We start from the raw sequence: 21596 nt of genomic DNA, 5'->3' as shown, positions 1-21596 counted from the left end.
TGATGAGCGACACCTGCATGACACACCAGTCTCGTATCTCTCACGGAGGAGCGGAAGCATAAAAGGAGGAGCGACGACAGTGAAGAGCGAGAGAGGACCAGGCCTGGATTTTATGCTGTGTTCTGTTATATGTGACAGCAGTCGTCCGTGAGGGGCTGCTGTCTTTACTTTAATTTTGTATTGGAAAATTGTATTTTATTATTAAAGTTGTTGAATGTTCGCCGGTTCCCGCCTCCTTCTTCCCACAACATCTAACCTTGTTACATAGACAAAATATCTTTGCTCATTTTCCACAAAAGAAAGACAATCATAGAGGTGTGCATTGAAATGCACATGCCTATAGACTAAACACGTAATGTGTATGTGCATGCCAAGTTTACACAGAGATTATACCGGTATCGTTTTCAAAAACGTGCACTTTGAAACCTATTTCAATTCAAAGTTTGCATTCTCAGGCCACAAAAACACTTGTCGTGTAAATGATTGGCCAGAATGCTTTAAAAGGTCTGTTTTCAGTTGAAAACGGTGTTGTGTAAGTGGCCCCAAGTTAATAACCAATGATTTTTGGTTACGAAAAATTTATTAATCAAAAACTTACTTAAGCTGGACAATTAATTTCTTCTAGAGCTGCTGTACAGCCAAAAAAAACTCTGTTCCATTAATTTCCTATTATCACTGTAAAGCTGCTTTGAAACAATCTTTTTCGTAAAAAGCGCTGTATAAATGAAGGTGACTTGACTTGAATTGTGGTTTGTCAATATATCTCTGACCCCTTATAAAAGAAGCAGCATGTGGAAGAATAAAAGAGATGTTTCCTTATGTGTGCTGTGCATTCACATACAGGTAAATACAGGTGTAAAGGGGGGTCAAAAACTTTTTTCGAGCTTGTACACTTTTGACCACTTCCAGAGGTAGTCATAAACGCAATCGACCGGATTGCTTTCGTAGTGTAGATGCTCATGTGGTCAAATGCGTTCGAACAGCCAAAAAAGACCGCCTGCTCTCCACCTATTGACTTAATGCATAAACATTATGAGAAGCGCGCTAGCCAGACGGGATTTAAACTTTGTTGGCTGGAGACCCAAGTTTGGTTTGAAGATGAAAAACATGCTAGGCAAAATGTTCTCTCACCATTCCTGATTTCTTAAAGCAGAAACGAAAGCAGATGCTCTCTGTATGTTTTTACGTTGTCTCCGGTCGAGTTCATATGTAAATTGTGCAGAGCTTATTTTGTCCATTAGATCGAAATATCTGAAAAAAACTACATTTAACCACCCATAGACCCTCCCTTCGAAGAAATCAGTACAGAAGTGGTTGAATGCCAGGTGTAAACGGGTGTGTCTACCTAGCCTACTTGTGATCCGATCAGGCAAAACGCATCTTAATACCAGGTGTAAACAGGGCCATACATTCAGGATCATGCAGTTCATGTTTTTATGACACTAGCTGCCATGCTACTTTGGACCTAATGTTTATGGTGTGGGGCTGCAAGGCAAACAGAGAAAGACCTGGGGATGTTTGAGAAGTAAACAAGAAAGGTGGGGGAGGTAAAGGAGACACCACACAGTCTCTGATGGATGTGTATATACCCATGCCATTTCTGTTAATCACATGAAGATAATCAGCAACAGACAATATTTCCAGAGTAATACATGTGGGTTCTTTCCTAATCAGATAGCCCTTTGAGGGAAAGTTTTAGGGAGGGAGACTATACTGTGATTGGGGGGTGTGGTGTGTGAGTGTGTGTGTGTGTGTGTGTGTGTGTGTGTGTGTGTGTGTGTGGGGGGGGGGGGGGGGGTTGGGTTTAGGGGGGCAAGCCTGGGCCTGTTGTGGTTTTCCATCCCCCACCATCACATTCCTCACAGGTATTCTCAGACGACCCCTTGAAACACCACCCTAAGCACATAGCTCAGACGTTGTTCCGACCACCTCTGCTAAGGCACATCTGGAAGCTGAATTCCGAGCCGCCATTTTCAGCACTGCAGCGATGCGAATAAGGCGCTGCATTTACACCACCCGGGGGCCATGAAAAACTTTCATACAGCCACAGATACTCTCTAATACACCTTTTTAGCCTGAGTTGAATTTAGTTCCTCCATCATAATGATCCAGTATAACCACATGTGCCATTCAACACCAGTGTGTTTTCATTACCATTTCAGATTTGGTATTTAATGTTCCAAATTGTAATAAATAGTAAAAAAAAAGGAATGCATGGCTGATAATGGTATTTGATTTGCTTCAGTCGACATATTCTCAATGTGTGGTATCAGCTGTCAGGCAATTACATAGAAACATGCCTGAGCCACTTTGTGTTCTCCCAGATTCCTGTGTTTTTTATTTTATTTTAACCTGGCAGCTTTTTTTAGAATCTGATCTAAGGGAAATATCTCAAAAACGATAAGTACCTCTTTATAAATAATGATCAAAGGGTAAACAAAGGTCGATTAATGCAACACCCTCTGGTACATATGCTTAGTTCCGAGAAGACCTGTTCCTAGGAATAACAATCAAACCATGGCTGACCTGAGACAGAAAGAGACAGCCAAATGGCGGATTTAGAAGGTATGTGCACATAGGAGTCTTTGAGATGCAGCCAAGATAAAAAGAGCCCCCCAATCTAGCGCAATCATACATTAAATATCTATGACTGACATAACAAAATGCAACATCAAAAAGCTTGGTGCCACTGTTTACATGCTCTTCGTTTAAAAAAAAAAGGAAAATTATTAAAAGATAATGTATATATATATATATACACACACACACACACACACACACATATATATATATATATATATATATATATATATATATATTCATACTATGAATTCTGTGTATGAATAATACAGGGGCTAGCTGTGGTTGGTTAGATTCCACATACATTGTCCAGTAAACGGGTAACATATGGTATGGTATGACATTACATAGTGTAAGCTTGAACAGCCACTATTTGGACAACTATTTTGTGAAGTGGTATTTTCTATAGCAGAAAGAACAGATAACATCTCAAAATGACATCAGAAGGTCAAGTAAGTCTTTCCTTAAATTGCACATTTCTAGAGTTGAAGTTCAAGGTCAGTTTGTGTGTCATGTTGAGTAATATTATATACTCCAAAATTCAAAAACTTAACTTGGCACGGTCCAATTTTTTTCCTCCCCATGTAGTGCTCATACACACATACATAGACACAGTACATAGATATTTCACACAATCCTTAAAGCTTAGCCTTCCTTAAACCATAAGGCTTTACCAGGGCCCCGATTTCTCCTCAATCTTTATTCTATGACTCCATTTAATGCTACAAGGAATGTACAGGATGAAAAGCAATGAACACCAACGTCTTTTGTTTTAATCTAAACTTTAGTGAATCAGTACCATTATTCAAGAGCATATGACCCTGGCTCTGCTTGATCAAAAATGTAGCCTCAAGATACAGCATATGCCATTTCTAATGGGTCAGTCTCAAATGACACAACAGAAAGTTGTTGTGTTTTTTTTTGGGGGGGGGGGGGGGGGGGGGATTTTGCCTTTCCCTCATTTCCACACATTCACATTTACAGGAAATGCATCCGTCGTCACCCGCTGAACAGACATCTCTATGGATCACGAAAGTTCATGCCTACAATTAAACTTCTACTGATAAGAAATGGATGACTACGTTTCACAGTCACCCGGCCACAAATGGCCATATGAAAGAGCCAAGGATCTCCCTATACGTCCCACAACATTCCAAGAGGCGTTTTCCTCAACATGAACAGCGGTTCTGTCTATCTTCACTCAAGCACATGGCGGCACACTGGTCTCTTGTTCGGAAATGACCCTATTTGCTGGTTTGAGGTGAAGCTGAAAGAATGTAATATCTCTCTTGTGGCATCTGCTACTAGGAATCACATGGCCTGTATGAATTTGAGAAAACTGTAACGGCCAAAGCTAAGAACACTATGCCTTCACATCTATACTTAAAGGGACATGGATGGCGATGATCCAATCTTCTAATTAAATCCAATGTTGCCTTGTCTCAAGTCATAGTACTTTTTAAAAGATTAATAAAAGTTGGGTGCAACTGACAGAAATCAAGGCATGTCAAGTAATCTGTCGTTCTATTTCAGTTCTGGAAGGAACACACCCAGTGAACATATTTGTTTACTACTTAGCAAAAGACACCTCAATTTTCCCTGTCATCACGTGTAATTGCCACAGTCTTCTCAAGAATGATTTTCTGCTGAAGCATCTACCAGACAAACCACTCCACAACTTTACCAAGGCAGCTAAAGCTCTTCCTCAGACAGTATTTAGCCCACAACTGTCTCCACGTAGCACATAAATATAATAATAGATGGTGCTTTATTCTGAGTGCTTGAACTAATTTGTTTTTCCTCTTCACATCAGCACCTGTCTAAACACTGAGAGAAACTATTGTTCTCCAGTTCCCGCTGTGTCCGTCCATGACGGATCTATTGGAAAGGGTGCCTCTCTTCCTGAGAAATGTGTCAGATTCAATAGTGGACACGGCTGTGGTGAGGCTTGTGGAGATGCTTCTTGACACTCTGTAGTGTAAAAAGATGAGATTTGGATGCTAAGATACTAAGATACTTGCAGCAGAACAACAGTGGTGTCAGGCTCTTTACAAAGTACTGCCTTTCTAATAACTTTATAATAACACATCAAATACACTTTCATACTCATCCCATAATCAGCAGTAAATGTGCAAAATAGACTAAAATATCATTTTAAAAAGTTCTAAAATAAAAATATGTACTTCTTATTAATGTATCCATTTCCATATGTATTATTCTACCTACATACACGTGGTGAAAAAAAGTTATAAAAAAGTTTTTATAGACTTTATTTATTTTAAATAATCTATTCTACACTTGCAAAAGTTACCCGTAGCTCCATAAATCACTATAAAATGAATGCACTTACCCTCGAAATCAGACAATATCCCCTCCAGATGATCATTAACTGAGATATCTGACATCATGACTTCAGTCCAAGGAAAACTTCCAGATTCAGTTGCACGCAATCACAAGAAATTAACAATGCAAAACCAGCACAAAACCTCTTTAAAAAATGTCAAGCCGACCAAAGTTTATCCGACGATTTTTGGGCTTGTGATGCAACAAAAAAAGTTGCGATTTTGGTGGGAGTCGTTTCTCATTTGAGAGCGCAGAGCTGAACGTCAGATCCAATAGAGACTCAAAAGCAGACAAACCATCTGATAAACCTCCTCCTCCTCGTAAGTCCTGCCCCCCTCCCGAAAAGAGTGGTGGGTAAAGTACCTCCCCACCTTTCACCCCACCCTGCGGCTACACCTGGAAAAGGCAAGTAAAGTCCCCCTTCGTTTGCTTCTTCTGTTTGTTTTGTGTGTGGGGAACATGTGTGCCCCCAAAAGTAGACGACTCTTTGTCCTTATCTCATGAGAGATGAGGGAGGGATTCAGTCTAAGTGGATTTCTTGAGAAGCCGATTATTATCAATGAAACACTTTGAATGTGGAGCAGCAAGGACTTAAGATTTGTAATCGATTCATCCAGAACGTACGCCGCCATCAGCCCAGAGACCAGCGCTTGCTGACGGGTTTCCTCAAGTAAATTGAGAAAAATGTTTAGGGTACTGTAGGTTGGCGTTTGCCTGCAGGTTGTTACAATGACGCCCATTAGAAGTCCTGTAGGCTACTCAAACTTAAACAGTAAAACAATTAATGAAATGGCAAATATAACGCTAAAATATAATTTCTTTGGCCAACCAATATTGTAATGAATTTTAGATGTATAATATTTAATAAAACACGTGAAAATGTGACAGCCTGACCCCAAAACACTCCTGTCTTGACAACATAGTTAAACTTTTTAGGTCACTATTGTTGTTTTTTTACGTGAATTTGTGCTGCTGGAGAAAACACACTTGTGTAATTGGACTTTTTTTTGTGAAAGCCTTGTAGTTGCTGAGATATAACTCTTTGTGAAAACTATATCATATATAATTTATTTGAAAATAACAATATAAAATAAATGTTTTCTATTTTAATATATTTTCAAATGTAATTTCCTGTGTTGGCAAAGCTGAATTTTCAGCATCCATTACAATTACATCAGTCTTCAGTGTCTCGTGATCCAGAAATCATTCTAATATGCTGTTTTGCTGAAGTATTATTATAGTTGAAAACAGTTCATATTTTTGTGGAAATCATGCCATGGTACTTATTTTTTTCTTTTTCTTTTTTATTCCTTGATGAATAGAATGATTAAAAAATATTTCTTTGAAATTTCGGTACTATACGGTTATCCGGACCACACCTGATAGACCTACCCCAACCCCGCCCCTAAACCTACCCGTCACTGGGGTTACGACCAACCAAGAGCGGTTGTGGTCACGTGTCTATCAGGTGTGGTCCGGATAACCATATAGTACCGAAATTTCTGTCACTTTTGATCAATTTAATTTATCCTTTCTGAATAAAAGTATTAATTTCTTTAAAATTAATTTCTTACTGACCCCAATTTTTTTATATAGTAATAATGTATTTTCGTGTTTATTTAATGTGTGTGTGTGTCTGTGCACTATCTATCTGTTTGCTTTTATGAATGTAAGATGTGACTGGTCTAGGTATAATTTGCTTTGAGAGGGTGATTTAGGGACTTCCCTGTCCTGGATTAACACATGTATTGGCCCCTCATTGTTCTGTAATTGTCCAGAGGGCCATGTTCACTTCAGTGTAATGAAGAACAAGTGAAATGTATATTTTTGTCTTGTGTTTGTAGTAACACTGACTTGTTTTATAATCCCCCTATTTTAAAACTGAATTCTAGCAATGCAATTATACTCCGGTGTAACAGTATAACAATAAGTCTTAGATCAGGAAACGGCTTCAGAAGGTTTAATCCATTGTGGAGAGCCCCTCATCTGAAGGATAACTGAGAATTACTTTCATCTTCCACGACCTACTTTGAGTTTTCTGCTTATTTTCAAGAGATAGGGGGATTTATTTATATCAGAAACAGGAAATGTGGCAATTAAAAGTGGAAGGAGACTGAGAGTGACCATGTGACTGGGTTCCCAGACTCACATTTGAGCGTCCATGCGGAGGAGCCAGACAGTGATCCTCAGTGGCCCTCATTAGCCATTTGAGAGTTGTGTGCTAGGGATTAATGTCATGTAGTCTTTAATATTCAGACAGACAGGTCCTGACTAGGCGAAGAGTTTCTGGGCTTTGGTAGAAGATTGAGACCTTGACCGTGCCACTAACCACCTCTGGAAGTTGAAAAGTGCAGTATGTATTCGTGAGCTGAGCAGAAATGAAAGGGAAGGATTAGACTGTGTGATGTTTGGTATTGCCAGCTATTCTCCAACATGTCTAAGAGCACTGAAGTGGTAACGGGTTTGTTAGGGTAAAAATAGATTACAAACTTCAAGTGTGTTTAATTATTATGCCCTCTGAACTGGGGCCTGATGGCAAAGCACTTTTTTAACTTCTATGAATGTCTGCTTTTATGTTCAGTATCACAACATTCCTAAAAGTTTCTTGAGGTTCCCAGTATTTAGACAAAAGATCTTTGCAACTTTCAAACAAATTACCATTAATCGGAAATGTTTATACAGAATATATTAGATCTTTTGAAACAGCCTTTTTTTTTTTTTTTGTGCACACATCCGAGATAAACAGTAAATGTCAGGGAACTAGCAAACACAGCTGCTGCAGTAGTAAATTACTCATAAACTCACTCAATTTCCTGCACGCTGCAATTGACTGAAATGCTTCTCAAAACATTTGGGGAGCATTTAATCCTACAGCTCAGAGTTACTTTCCCACACCAAACAAATAAGCTTCTCAAGCATTGTTTCAAAGGTCATGACCAAGGTTTTTAATATTATTTATGTCAATGTTAATCCACATGATTTATGTAGTTTAAAAAATCATTAAAGCTGATTTCGGTATGGATATGTGACCAATGCAGCCTGAATTGTTATGGAATGCAAGAAAACAAGCATAAATAATTATGAATTAGCTGGTCACCAATGCTGCTTTTATTGTGAAATATTATTACAATTTAAAATAACTGTTTTCTATTTTAATACATTCATTTATTCCTGTCATGGCAAAGCTGAATTCATAGCATCATTACTCCAGTCTTAAAGGGATACTCCACTTTTTTTGGAAATAGGGTCATTTTCCAACTTCCCTAGAGTTAAACAGTTGAGTTTTACCGTTTTCGAATCCATTCAGCTGATCTCCGGGTCTGGCGGTACCACTTTTAGCATAGCTTAGCATAGATCATTGAATCGGACAGGACCATTAGCATCTCTCTCAAAAAAATGACCAAAGAGTTTCGATATTTTCCCTATTTAAAACTTGACTCTTCTGTAGTTACATCGTGTACTAAGACCGACGGAAAATGAAAAGTTGCAATTTTCTAGGCTGATATGGCTAGGAACTATACTCTCATTCCTGCGTAATAATCAAGAAACTTTGCTGCCATACCATGGGTGCAGCAGGCGTAATGATATGATGCAGCGTATAGTGAGAGTATAGTTCCTATACCGCCAGACCCGGAGATCGGCTGAATGGATTCGAAAACGGTAAAACTCTGAGGGAGTTGTAAAATGAGCCTATTTCCAAAAAAAGTTGAGTATCCCTTTAAGTGTCACATGATCCTTCAGAAATAAGTCTAATATGATAATTTGCTGCTCATGAAAAATTTCTTATTATTATCAATGTTAAAAGCTGTTGTGCTGCTTAATATTTTTTTTTGTGGACACCATGATAATTTTTTTTATGTTCTTCGATGAATAGCAATACAATTAGAAATAAATCTCTTGTAACATTATATATGTTTTATTATCACTTTTTTTTATTAGTTTAAAGCATCCTTGCTGTATAAAAATATTATTTAAAAAAAGGACTGATTCCAAACTTTTGAACTGTAGAGTATTTACTTCGGCGCCCATATTAGCATGTTTCACACTGTTCACACTGCCCACATAAGCAGTGTGTGATGATAAGCCTATTTCTGGCATGCATGGCATTCTGAAATCATCAGAAAATACAGTGAAAATCCTTTGTAAAGCTATTTGTCAATATGATCTTTTGCAATAAAGGTTTTTATGAAGTAGCATAGAATATTGAAATTATTTTAGATGCAGGTTCCATGCAGTGACAGGCACACAACATTAATTCATTAAATCAGACTAAATGCTGGCTTCCACAGTTTAGCTCCAGTTTTGGTGTGTGTGATCTGATCAGGTTCTGCTCCATGAGCTGAAATTATCATTGTAAATGTAAATGCGGTAATTATTCTCAGTGGCCCATCCTTGATAACCATTTTAGAATTCAGAAAATCATTTTAATTTCTGTATAAAGCCACAGCAACAAGCACGCTGTCAGAAAACTCAACGCGATTCAATTCACATTTATTTGCATAACGCTATTCACAATACATTTAGTTTCAAAGCAGCTTTACAGAAAATGCATGTGTCTACATTACAATTTAGAGTGATCTGTTATCAGAGGTGACTGTGTCAAGTTATGTATTTCAGAAATACAAATCACGCATTTAGCTAACAATATTAATTTAAGGCAGAAACAGTGAGCTCATTAAAGTAATGAATATGTTGTTAACATACATATTATTGATCTGCCTGCATTGACACCATTACATGAGAACTGAACTGAGCTGGACGATGACATCACGGTTTTCTTCAGAGCGGCTAGATATGTAAATGAACTGAATTAATAACTTCTTTACAACAAAAATGAACCATCACCGAACTTACTTAAGCTGGACTATGACGCTTTTTTCTTCTAAAAACAAACTTTGTTGCATTATTTTCCTGCTATCACTGTGAAGCTGCTTTGAAACAATCTGTATTGTAAAAAGCGCTATAGAAATAAAGGTGACTTGACTTAAAGGGCACCTATTATGACTCTTATCACAAGATGTAAAATAAGTCTCTGATGTCCCCAGAGTGTGTATGTGAATTTTTAGCTGAAAATACCCAACAGATAATTTTTTACAGCATGTTTAAATTGTCATTTTTTGGAGCTCAGAAAAACATGCTGTTTTAGTGTGTATCCCTTTAAATGCAAATTAACTGCTGCTGCCGGCCCAGGGGGCGGAGCCTCACGAGCTCACACTCAGAGCCAGGACAATCTCATCTGATAATATCAAAACAGAAACTCTCAGTAGTGGTGTTCATTTCGACTCGGAGTCGGACAATAATGCCCACAGAGCCAGAGAATATATGCTGTATGGAGATAGAACAGGTATAGTTTAGTTTAATTATGGTTATAACTTATTTGTCATCTGCTTTTATCCACTATTAATACAAGCCTGCTGTAGCAGACCCCGTCCGCATGATGACCTAAATATACTGATGAGTTCAATCAAGTTTATTGTACGTCACACAAAAGATGAAGCGTTAGTTTTACTCCAGAGAATCACAGTAAGAGCTGAATAAACACAGTATAAGAAGTGCACATTACAGTCTTATCCATAAACTCTCTCTCTCTCCCTTTTATTATCATCAACATACACAGCAAAGTACACAAAACACTCGTTACAACTAACAGTAAACAAATATATACACACCTTTTCAGTGGGTGCTTAATAAACTGGTAAACATTATATCCGTAAAATGACTCGATGAGTGTCATAAAGTGCGCGCTCTCACTTTCATTTCTGCCGTGTCCAGTCACGTTGCTCCGGAGAGTGTAAGCTGGATCACACACAGTTGTACTGATCCATCCTCGAGTAACAATGAGAGTAAATGAAGACTGCTATGTTCATTCTTACATCCAACAACAAAACACCTCAATCGCTTAGGAGACATTCTTGTCTACAGCTGCTCAAGCGTCGAAACAATGGCGGACTGTGTCCAGCTCACTCAGGGCGGGTCTATGCTCAAACTGCAGTGTCAATCAACAGTCGTGGGAGGGGCCTGTGCAAAGTGACGTCACATTGCCCCGAATCTGAGAACAGTTTGTTCTGAGACAGTGCTTATGATTTATGGGGATTTTATAAAAAGCACTGGGTGGATTTCTATCATTATAGGGTGGTTGTGTACACACACTGCCAACACACATTTATGTTCAAACACCATGTAAAAGTGAATTTTGCATAATAGGTGCCCTTTAAATTATTAGGATATAATTGCAAATTTAGCATAGGTGCATGATGATTCAGTGTTTGCATCATCTGAATTCCTCGCAGGAGTTGGAAATCTGTTGTTGCAATCTTTGTTGCATTTACGTTTTTGTTATTTATTTTTTTTGTATCATATTTGCAAGGCCGGTATACTCTGACAAACTCTTGGCAGTATCAAAACCCAGAAGTTTCATGGGTTCATCTTCCAGCTACTTCTTTGAGCACAGACTGAGATGAATGATTTCAGACTGGTGGACATGTGTGAGCAGATTATCTGCTGTAGCAGAAGCTCAAGTCTCTTGAACTTTTGCAGATATCCACTGAAGCGAGCGCTTACGTCGAGGGCTGTGCAGGTTAAGTCAGGCTCGTTGGCTGGACAGTGGTTGACCTCTGACCTCACCTGCCTCAGGTCACAGATTAGGTGCTGTCACCAAGGTATGTACTCAGAAGCCGGTGATAACATTGTGTCCGTAATCTGCTTTTAAAGAGGTGAAAAGGAGACTTTTCAACCCAGCGAGCCAATGATCTTGAAATCAGCACTGGCACCTGTGGCTGCAGGGCATGCATACCTGTGAGCATGTTGTCACTACGGCTGACAGCGTTGCGCTGTGAAATATTTTTTTTATAGATTTCCTTGCCGATCAACAACATCAGCCCTCTCGCTCCCATTTTTGTTACCAACTTCGCATTGTCGCTGTTGAATTATTCAAGGGCACGTTGGGAGCACAGCTCTGACAGGAACAGGAGATTAATATTTGTCATGCTCTCTGATACGGTGCAACTGACTAGAACAGCAAATGGAATTTGATCAAGGAGCACAAAGCAGTGTATGAGAGCTTTCCCACTGTGGAAACGTGCCAGCCTGCACTGTGCGCTCCCTATTCCCATCATACTCTTCCTCACAGCTGCCTCCAGCTAATACAGATAGAGGTGAGGTGCAGCATAAATCACTGGATTCCCCCCCCCCAGTATCCAATTAGATCCTCTGCAGAGATAGAGTGCTTTCTCAAACCGAATGTGTTCAAATATTGCAGGAGTTTTTTTGTTTTATCGGATGTGCCTGCTGCTTTCTTAGGACGTGAATCACCATCACATTGGCTAATATCTGTGTTGACACTGCTAATTGATTGATCCCTTTGGGAGCTGCACCTAAAGCAAGGGGGTGATGGGCCGGCTGTCATCTAACCCTATCCAGAAATCAACAGACTGACAGGCAGGAGAAAACTGCCCCGTGGCCTCGTAGCTCCCATCATTCCTTTGACCTCCTGATCATTATCACCATCTACCGCATTGCGCCGACACAGTCAAGCATGATAAAGCTGCTGGGGGTAGAGGATCGAGAGCTTTAGAGACATAAGAGCCATAAGTGGGTGATTTGTGTGACGTAAGGACATATTCAGAACTTCAGGTGAATTCAGGTGCGAAGTGCAAGTGAGCCAGTGACCTGCTTTCATTCGGCTTGAATAAATGTGTGATTTGTTTGGACGGATAGATTGCCACATAGTAGATAATTATTTGAAATAGGTCTGAATTTGAAATAATTATACATTTTACATTTAAACTAGGACTCATTTCTCAATACTTGGGTCACTTTTTCAAAACTCACAGTGAGTACAACAGCAGTTTATGTTGTTAAACTGTGAATAATTTCCCACTGCTTTGGTAGAAAAAGCATTCAGTGACTACATCTTTCAAATTACATAAGATCTTTTCTCACTCAGGCACAACCACCGGCAAAATTCGATGTACCTAAAGGCCAATTTGCAATTTACATACTTTTTTCAAACTTAATTTCAAAACTGAATATGACATCAATTTGCTGCATTTCTAAAGTAATACCACAATGAAATATCGTCCCCTTGGAATTATAAGGTTCTATCTGACATTTTTGTCAAAAATTAGTTATTCACATATCGTCCCCTTGGAATTATAAGGTTCTGTCTGCGTTCTGAGCAGTTTTGAGATATTGAGCTTTAAAGTTTTTGCATTCCATTCCGACTGTGTAGAAAGAACCTTTTTATTTTCTAAATAAAAAGTTCCAAAATGTACACAACTTAAAAAACAACATCACATAATGTAAAGAAGTGGTCACAGAATAAGAATATGTGAATAACTAAATTTTGACAAAAATGTCAGATAGAACCTTATAATTCCAAGGGGATGATATATTCTGAATCTATAAAAGTAAATGCTATCAATACTACATAATTTCATTACCATCTGTACAAAAGGTTAAAACTTAGGAATAATGATTTTATACTATGTAGCATATACTGCAGTGAATTCTAAACAATAGAGTTGTCATTCTTGTTTTTGAAATAATATTTTACAAATGAAAACATTGTATAATGCTACCTGTTGTTAGCAACCTGTTTAAACCTCTTTTACAAAGTGTGTTTGTTGGGTGACAACTTTTGCTAGTGTTATGGAAGAATGAATTGATTTGAGACATGTATGAAATGTGTGGGTATAGTTTTAATTGCATTGTAGATGTGAAATCCACTGCTGTGCATAGCTGAATAAATGATTGATTTCTGAAGTTGTATTGACTGCTTAAAATTCAGCTTTGCCATCACAGGAATAAATTACAATTAAAAATATATAAAAATAGAAAATGGTTATTTTATATTGTAACAATATTCCACAGTATTACTCTTTATACTGTATATTATCAACCCCAAACTTTTGAAGGGTAGTGTGTGCATATTGCTTTTTCAGAATGCATATCAGATAAACATCAGAAGTGTGTGTGTGTGTGTGTTCTTCTGATGCTTTCTTTATATGCATTCAAAATTAGTACAAAACAAGGCTACATAAAATAAAAAATCTAATCTGAACAACCACAGCTAAAACCAAATAAAATAATCAAATTCAATTTCAAAAGAGGATTATATTTTAACATGAGGATTATTTCTCCAAATCACTGGATCATGTGAAAAGATAGGATTCTAACTACAGACTGTTTTGTGATCTTTTCAGTTCCTAACGTTTTAACTTGGTAAAAAGCTCCTTGCTGCCATCTGCTGGTGAAAGGCGTAGTGGATTGCATTGGATAGTACCTTTAAACCGTGACTGCCACTTGATTGAGATGGTCCTAACTGCAGAACACGAAATCCAGGGGGAGGAGTTGGATCCAGATCCAACTCCTCCCACCTTACATATACCTAAACCTACCCATCTCCACCCCCTGATCCCTAAACCCACCCCTTATATCTGGATCCAACTCCGCCCCCTGGATCTCGTGTACTGCAGTGAGGTGCTACTGACTTGATTGGCCACTTGAATGATATTAATGAACAGGATTGAATATAACATTATTGATGAGTTGTTTGATGTTTGTTGCATGCACTTTCTATCACATTCTGTAATGTAGAGGGCAATCTGATAACGGTGTCACTCACTGATTTGTTGGTGCTGTATACTTCAATATCATGCTCATAATAAATGGAATTCGAATATCAAAGCCACTTTAAAAAAAAAAAATCTACAATTATGCATGCGTTACAGCACATCTTACCATAAAGGAACAACATATGTGAGAGAAGGAGGATGTGTGTGTGTGTGTGTGTGTGTGTGTGTGCGCTCTGGGCTAGGAATTTAACTTCAACTGGATCTACACAGCACAGTCAGACAGGTTGATAGATGAGCAGGTAGCCAGGCTTGGTGTAGAGCACAGAGGGCATCTCTTCAGAGAGGTGGGGGTGTAGGTAAGAACTAGTTGAGGAGTGTGTTGTCTTAGAAAACAAAATACATTGTTGATGAGCAAAGCTAAAGGAACGTGGCACCTGTCACAACCACAACAAACACTTTCTTTCACTCCAGAAGAAGAATAGCTTACATTCAATCATGAAATAACCATTTGTAAGAGAAAAAAACAAAGCTTTGAACTAAAATCACTTTTCTTTCTGCAGTGTGAAGGTCTGTTTTAATCATGATTTTTGTCTCATTTTCTAGTAAACACACACACACACACACACACACTGATTTTCAGATATTTTTTTAATCATATTTCTCACCTAATTGGCATATAACTTTATCGTGTTTTAGGCATATATGGAGGAAGATATTTTCTGAAAACAACTCCCAGCAAACTCCCCCTTTTCCAGTAAATGTTTTCCAAAACATTTTTTTTATTGGAAAACACAAAATGCAGATAAAGAGAATTATTATTTTTGCCTCAAATAGGGAACATAAAACGTCTAAATATGAAACGTAATGTCCTGAACATGAGACACATTCTCACTGTGAGGTGTAATATTGACGTCCTTCTCCTGTATGATTACCTGCAGAGTGATGTGACGGCATCAATGACAGCGCAGCAGAAACTGAGAGGCAATCACCATGCCAAAGGTAACATCCATTCACCCGCTCTAATTAAATGCCATTGTCATGTCAGCAGGAATCCAATCTGCAACATGCACACGATATGTCCAACTCTCACTGTGAAAGGCTGCGGAAGACAAAAAAAAATCAAACAAACTTTACCTGCATCATCTGCATTATGCTCAAAATAGGCTGTCTGTATTGTAATTGATGATCAGCCATCAGAGTGCATTTTGTCTTTAAAGAATGATATTTTTCATCAAGACAAAGACAAACTGTTTGACATTTAGGCTCCGCTGCTTGGCTACACTAAATAACAGTCTTACATTTTCTTCTAGTCCCCCCCCCCCCGTCCAGTTCGAAATGTTTGAAGAACATTGCAAAAGCATTTTCCTTGCAACAGCATAAAAAATACTATTGCTATGCAATGGAAAAACACAGCTAAATATTTCCTAAAACACATAATACAGATCACAGAAGATGCTGGTAAAATGTAAGTGTTGTAGATCTTTTTTTTCCACTGTAGGTTTCGAGGCGTTTGGAGAACTTTAACAAAGGAAGGAAGTTAACTAAGTGGGAGCAGTCTGCGGAAAGCGTTTCCTTCTCATGAATTTCTGAACACTTTTGACGAGTGTGGGCGTTATGCTCCTGAAGGAGTATCGCATATGCATGCCTCTAACGGCGGAGGAGGTAAGGTCTCGACCTTTATTTGAAGAGAAAGCGAAAACTGTCGTGCTGCAATTAAGTTCTCAACAGGCTGTTGCTTCCCCTCCTAAATGTCAATTAACCAAAGTTCAGCGGAAATCAAAGAATGCAGTGAATTTCAAGAAGGTGCTGGTTGGAGGTCATGCATATTTTTTTCTTTTATTGAATCGAGCCAACCTATCTGTGCAGTCTTGGTGGATTTTTTTTTTCTTCTTCGATTATGCAATAGGCCTACTTTGATACGAGGTCATAGATCATATTTGAGCTGTAAAAAAATTCTCAACAATCATAACCTTCCCAAGGTCTACAAACCTCAGGAATACTGTATTTTTAAAGGTCATCTTCTGAAACAACAACAAAATGTATATGCATTGCTGTAAAATAAGGAGCTGTGTTTTGGTGTCCTTGGTAGAGGGCATGTCAGTTATATCTATAAACACGACCATCAGGAAAACGACATTGAAAAGATTGTGGAGGTCCTGCAGAACGAGACCCATTTTGACCCTGAGCATTTACACTGCCAGCTACTGTAAAATATACTTTCATATTTAGCCTCCCAGCATCCTTACTTTTTTGTATTTTGTGTTATTTTAATTTGCTTATTTACATGTAAATTATTATTTTAATAAAAAAGATAAATACTGTTAATAAAGATAAATAAAGATAAACATCCATAGAAGAATCCTAAAATAAAGCATGCACCACAGTTTCTGCAAACATATTAAGCAGCACAACTGTGTTCAGAATAATAATAATACATGTTTCTTGAGCACCACATCATCATATTAGAATGATTTCTGAAAATGTGAGACTGATGCTGAAAATTCAGCTTTAACTTTTACTGTCAAACGACCATTTAAAACTCTAATTCTAACTCTAATAACAATATTAGGGCTTTTACTGTACAGTATATTTGTGACCCTGGATCACAAAACCAGTCACAAGTCGCACGTGTATATTTGTGGCAATAGCCAACAATACATTGTATGGGTCAAAATTATCGATTTTTCTTTTATGCCAAAAAATCATTAGGATATTAAGTAAAGATCATGCTCCATGAAGATATTTTGTAATTTTCCTACCGTAAATATATAAAACATTTATTTTTGTGAGTGAATGCAGCACAATCGCGAACGTAAATGGACAACTTTAAAGGCAATTTTCTCAATGTTTCGATTTTTTTGCACCCTCAGATTCCAGATTTTCAAATGGGTGTATATCGGGCAAATATTGTCCTATCCTAACAAACCTTACATCAATGGAAAGCTTATTTATTCAGTTTCCATATGATGTATAAGTCTCAATTTAAAAAAAAATTACCCATGAAATTGTGTGTCTTTTGTAGTCCAGGGTCACATTTGAACAAATGCAGCCTTGATAAAAAAAAAAAGAGAGTGCCCCTCTACCCAAAAAAGGGTAGTATATAATTTTTGTTTTTTATCAGCCTTCAAAATGATACTAGCACATTTTTGTAAAGCCACAATAGCAGGTGTAACAAAGCTGCTCGATTGCTTGTGTACCTCGGTTGTCATGGTAAAATCTTTCTCTGTGAAGAGATAAGGGCACGATTACACATCTCTGTGAGTGATGGTGCTTCCATCTTAAGTGTTTGGTTAACGTGAGCGGTCGCGGGTTCAATCCACAATGGGGTCAAGGCCTGTTATGCTAGAAAATGTGATGCGTTGCGATAACAGGTCCCCAGTTTACTCGTTCATTCGAGTACAATTTAGAACGGAAGAAAGACTGTCTGTTTTCACCTGCCACCAGACTCTTAAATCCATTTACTCCTATAACTGCCGTAATTAGACCTCTTATCGGGATTATAGCCATTAGCCTTTGACAAGTAAGGCTTTAACGGCAATTAACTTGGAAATAATTGACCATACTATAATTGGTTTCATTTTCACAAAGAAGAGGGGAAGTCCCGAGACAATGTTTTGCCATCAGTGCTTTTAAGATGGCGAGCGAAAGTGTCGACAAGCGTCGACTAAAACCATTTCCTCTGGCTGATTCTGCGCCACCTACTCAACTCTTTCATTAAGTAGAAACATTTTGAATTGAGCTGCCTTTGTTGCCAGGCAACCTCCTCGGACATTTTGTTTTAGTTACGTTCATGAGCTATTAAAGCATACGAACCAAATCTCAAAGCATGCTATTTTTAACCTGCCTTTCCACTTGAGCGTATGCAGCGTGTAATGAAGTGTATTGTTAATAACCAGCTACGGCCAAGGCTCTCTATCGTACGTGGTGAAGGACTTGCGAGCGAGGGCTGTGATTAGGCCAGGGGTTATTTAAATCTCACAATCCCTAGATTAAAATGCACATTTGCTTCAGAAAAATGTTCAGTGCAGATAGTGTCAAAGACGGCAGACAAAAAAGCCAAAGCCGCATGCGTTTCATGTTTACTTTAAATATAGATTCTGTGCTGCTGTCTGCATTTTTAAGGTCAGTGGGAAATAAGCATTCAATAGCATTCCACTATTGCTGTTTCATTACAGCAGGAACAAGCGCTGTGTGAGCGAGGCGTTGCTCCAATACCTGAACTGGCTCTCTGAAGCTGTGAAATAAACAAAAGCCGATACGGACTGAATATTGGAAGGCCTTTAAACCACAATCGGTAACCCTGTGTGTGTTAGACATCTTTGTTAATCGCAATTCCCCAGATAAGCGGCGTGTGAAGAGGCATGAGGTATTAAGAGGGAGCGAAATTGAATAACAGCCTCTGCATTTCTAAACAAATTTGAGACGCAGGTCTGTTGAAAGTGCCCTCAAGCATCTGCCATCCAGCACTAATTGGCAACACGTTCAAGGGACCACGGAGAGGGATTTACCTTGCTGTTAATTGGAGAGAAGTTGGATCGATCACTAGTTCTTCTGTATAAAGGCTCTCCCATGTTGCTGCCATTCCTTATCATGAAGCAGATTTGGCAGGAGGGGTTGAGCTGGGCAACGGTGGGAATGTAATTGGGTTTCTTCTGTGGCACTGCAGAACTTTTGCTGCTTTCGTCTGTGGCCTGCAGCTATGGTGTCAGAGTCTTGAGTTTCCCAAGGTGGACACTCGCTGTCCAGGCCTGAGCTCTTTGATACTCAGACTCCTCTGGAACTTTCCCACACACTTTGCTCTGTAAATGTACCCCCCTTTCCATGGGATATTCATATGGTGTGCTGTATTCAGAGTTCCAACTTCCAAGGATATGCTGAGGTTTCACCACCTGGGCTTACTTTTCTGTTGCTGTAGAGTAATGAATACATTTTGCAGTGAACCAGCTGAGTGTGTTTACTCATGCTTTTTATGCTCTGCGTCCTAGAAAAGACTAGAAATGTCTTACTAAATATCTGCTTTTTTTATTCAGCACAAACATCCATGGGTATGGACTGTATATGTGCATCATGCTCATCACTGGAATCTTTGTATACCATGAATGCAGATGATGAGCATGTTGATGCCAGAATTGATTTATCAGTGAGATAAAAAAATAGCTATATGAAAAGGTCGTATCAGAAAATGAGTATTTTCCGATTCTGTTATTCTCGTATAAAAGAATTATGTAAACACAGTGATTTAATAATTCATGCATCAAAAAGCTAATACGACATCCTTCATGGTTTAGCTGTTTTTAATCGCTGCGCATTAAATAATATTGGTAATGTTAGTGTATTATTTTGATTAATTGCTATTTCTATAGCCAAAGCAGATCAAAACACAGTCTGTTTTGATACGTCAGTGAACAAAGTTTTCAATGCATATATAAACCCCAGTTGAGAATTGTGTGTAAGTGATCATTACTTTGACTCATAGATGTCATCCATGTTTTTTATTTTTTTATTTTATTTTAAAAAGTAAAATCACATTTTTAAACATTTCGGTGGTGCCCCACATATCTTCGTTAAAGAAAAAGCCAAATATGACATGACTGTGGATTTTAGAGACATTGTGTAGTACTGTAGGTTGAGATCCCAGAGAGGCACTATACAGTTTCAGAGCTGCAGCCCAGAAATATACACTTGTAGCAGTAGCCTTGCTTGGCTGATTCATATAAAAAGCCTGAGGCCTTATATCAGAGAGATGCGGTTTTGTTCAAGATATCTTCAAGAAAGACTCATTTCCCCCCCTGCTCCCTCCTTCCAACTCAGACTTTCTGAAGTGTATCACAATACGCTGATCCCACTAGACATGAGAGAAGGTACTTAATTTATTGCGGATTCAATATTCACAGAGTAATTTACTGATATGTTTCATTTTTTTTTAAATGTCAAGACAAGATAAGCCTTTCTGGTGAAAACAAATTTGGTTGTGGATTGACTCTCAGTGTCTCAGACAATGGATTCTTACGCCAATAGACAGGAAAAACAATTAATATCACTGGCTCAGTTTGACACCTTCTTTGTTAAATCTGGTAGGAAAAGGGTGTTTAGTTCTGATAGACATGACTTTAGTTTGGGTATCATTTGTGTGTATCTCTTTTGAATTATAGCTTGAAAAACAAATACTGCAGTTATTGCAGGGAATACTTCATTATTTGCTTAATCATATGGTTTTACTCTTACACTGGATCTAAAGGACTGGGTAAAGACCAGTCAATCATGTGTTTAAATACCCTTGTGGAAAAAAGTGTGTCACCGGCCCACCGATGGGCCCATAGCCATTGCAAATTTAAAACAGTACTAAACCTAAACTAATCTTGACAAGCTATATATCATTTGAAAGCTTACAATCTCTAGTTTTCATATTTTTCCGTAATTTATCAATTTGCGACAAGAATATTTTCATACTCCTAAGGCGTGTTCAGACCTTTATTTTGAAATACCGATGAACATGAAAAATCATGAAAGAATGGTAGAAACCTCAGTTTGGTTTCATGCCAAGAGTTTAAAAGATAACATCCATTAAATGTTTTTTAGAAAAAAATGTTTTAAATATAAAGAAAAAAATAATAGATTCACCATTTGTGAGGTGGCAGTGAGCTATAATGCACATAATGTGTTCTTTTTATCAGAATTATTTATTTTTATTATACTTAAGACACTTAAGGGGTTAAGTCTAAAAAGTACTGATTATCAAAATAATATACTTTCGGAGTCCACACATATTTTTATGTACATTAGCATGTACTTAATGTATTATTTTGGAACAGTGTTTTGCAACTTTATTTTATTACTATGATTTGTAATTTGTGTTAAATTCTGCATTAAGCGAGTCCAGTTAAGTATAATAGACTTGAAATATATTCAGAGTATAATGTTGTATAGACTGCCAAACACATATGATATACTTGAAATTTAATGTCATTTATTCAGTAAATTTAATGCACTTTACTGCAACTAAATACTGTAAGCTGTTTCAATAATATTATAATAATATAATCATTGTTTCAATTATAAAATATTAATTTTGTATTTTTATTATAATCTTGAATGTAT

At 37.9% G+C, this 21596-nt stretch overlaps 1 protein-coding gene across 1 annotated transcript in view; it reads right to left on the bottom strand.

Annotated features, from left to right (window-relative positions):
* septin12 (septin 12) overlaps positions 1 to 5392 on the bottom strand; it is a 68554-nt gene extending 63162 nt beyond the window's left edge. The window contains exon 1 of the mRNA XM_084125197.1: positions 4931 to 5392. Coding sequence (XP_083981323.1) covers positions 4931 to 4988 — 58 coding nt within the window. The 5' untranslated portion in view covers positions 4989 to 5392. The remainder of the gene's footprint in view (positions 1 to 4930) is intronic.
* Positions 5393 to 21596: the final 16204 nt, after the last annotated feature.

This window comes from Abramis brama, assembly GCF_963993115.1.
Source record: "Abramis brama genome assembly, chromosome: 1".
In the NCBI taxonomy this organism is placed as follows: domain Eukaryota; kingdom Metazoa; phylum Chordata; class Actinopteri; order Cypriniformes; family Leuciscidae; genus Abramis; species Abramis brama.
The sequence above is the reverse complement of the archived record's forward strand: the minus strand, read 5'-3'. Positions and strand labels throughout refer to the sequence as shown.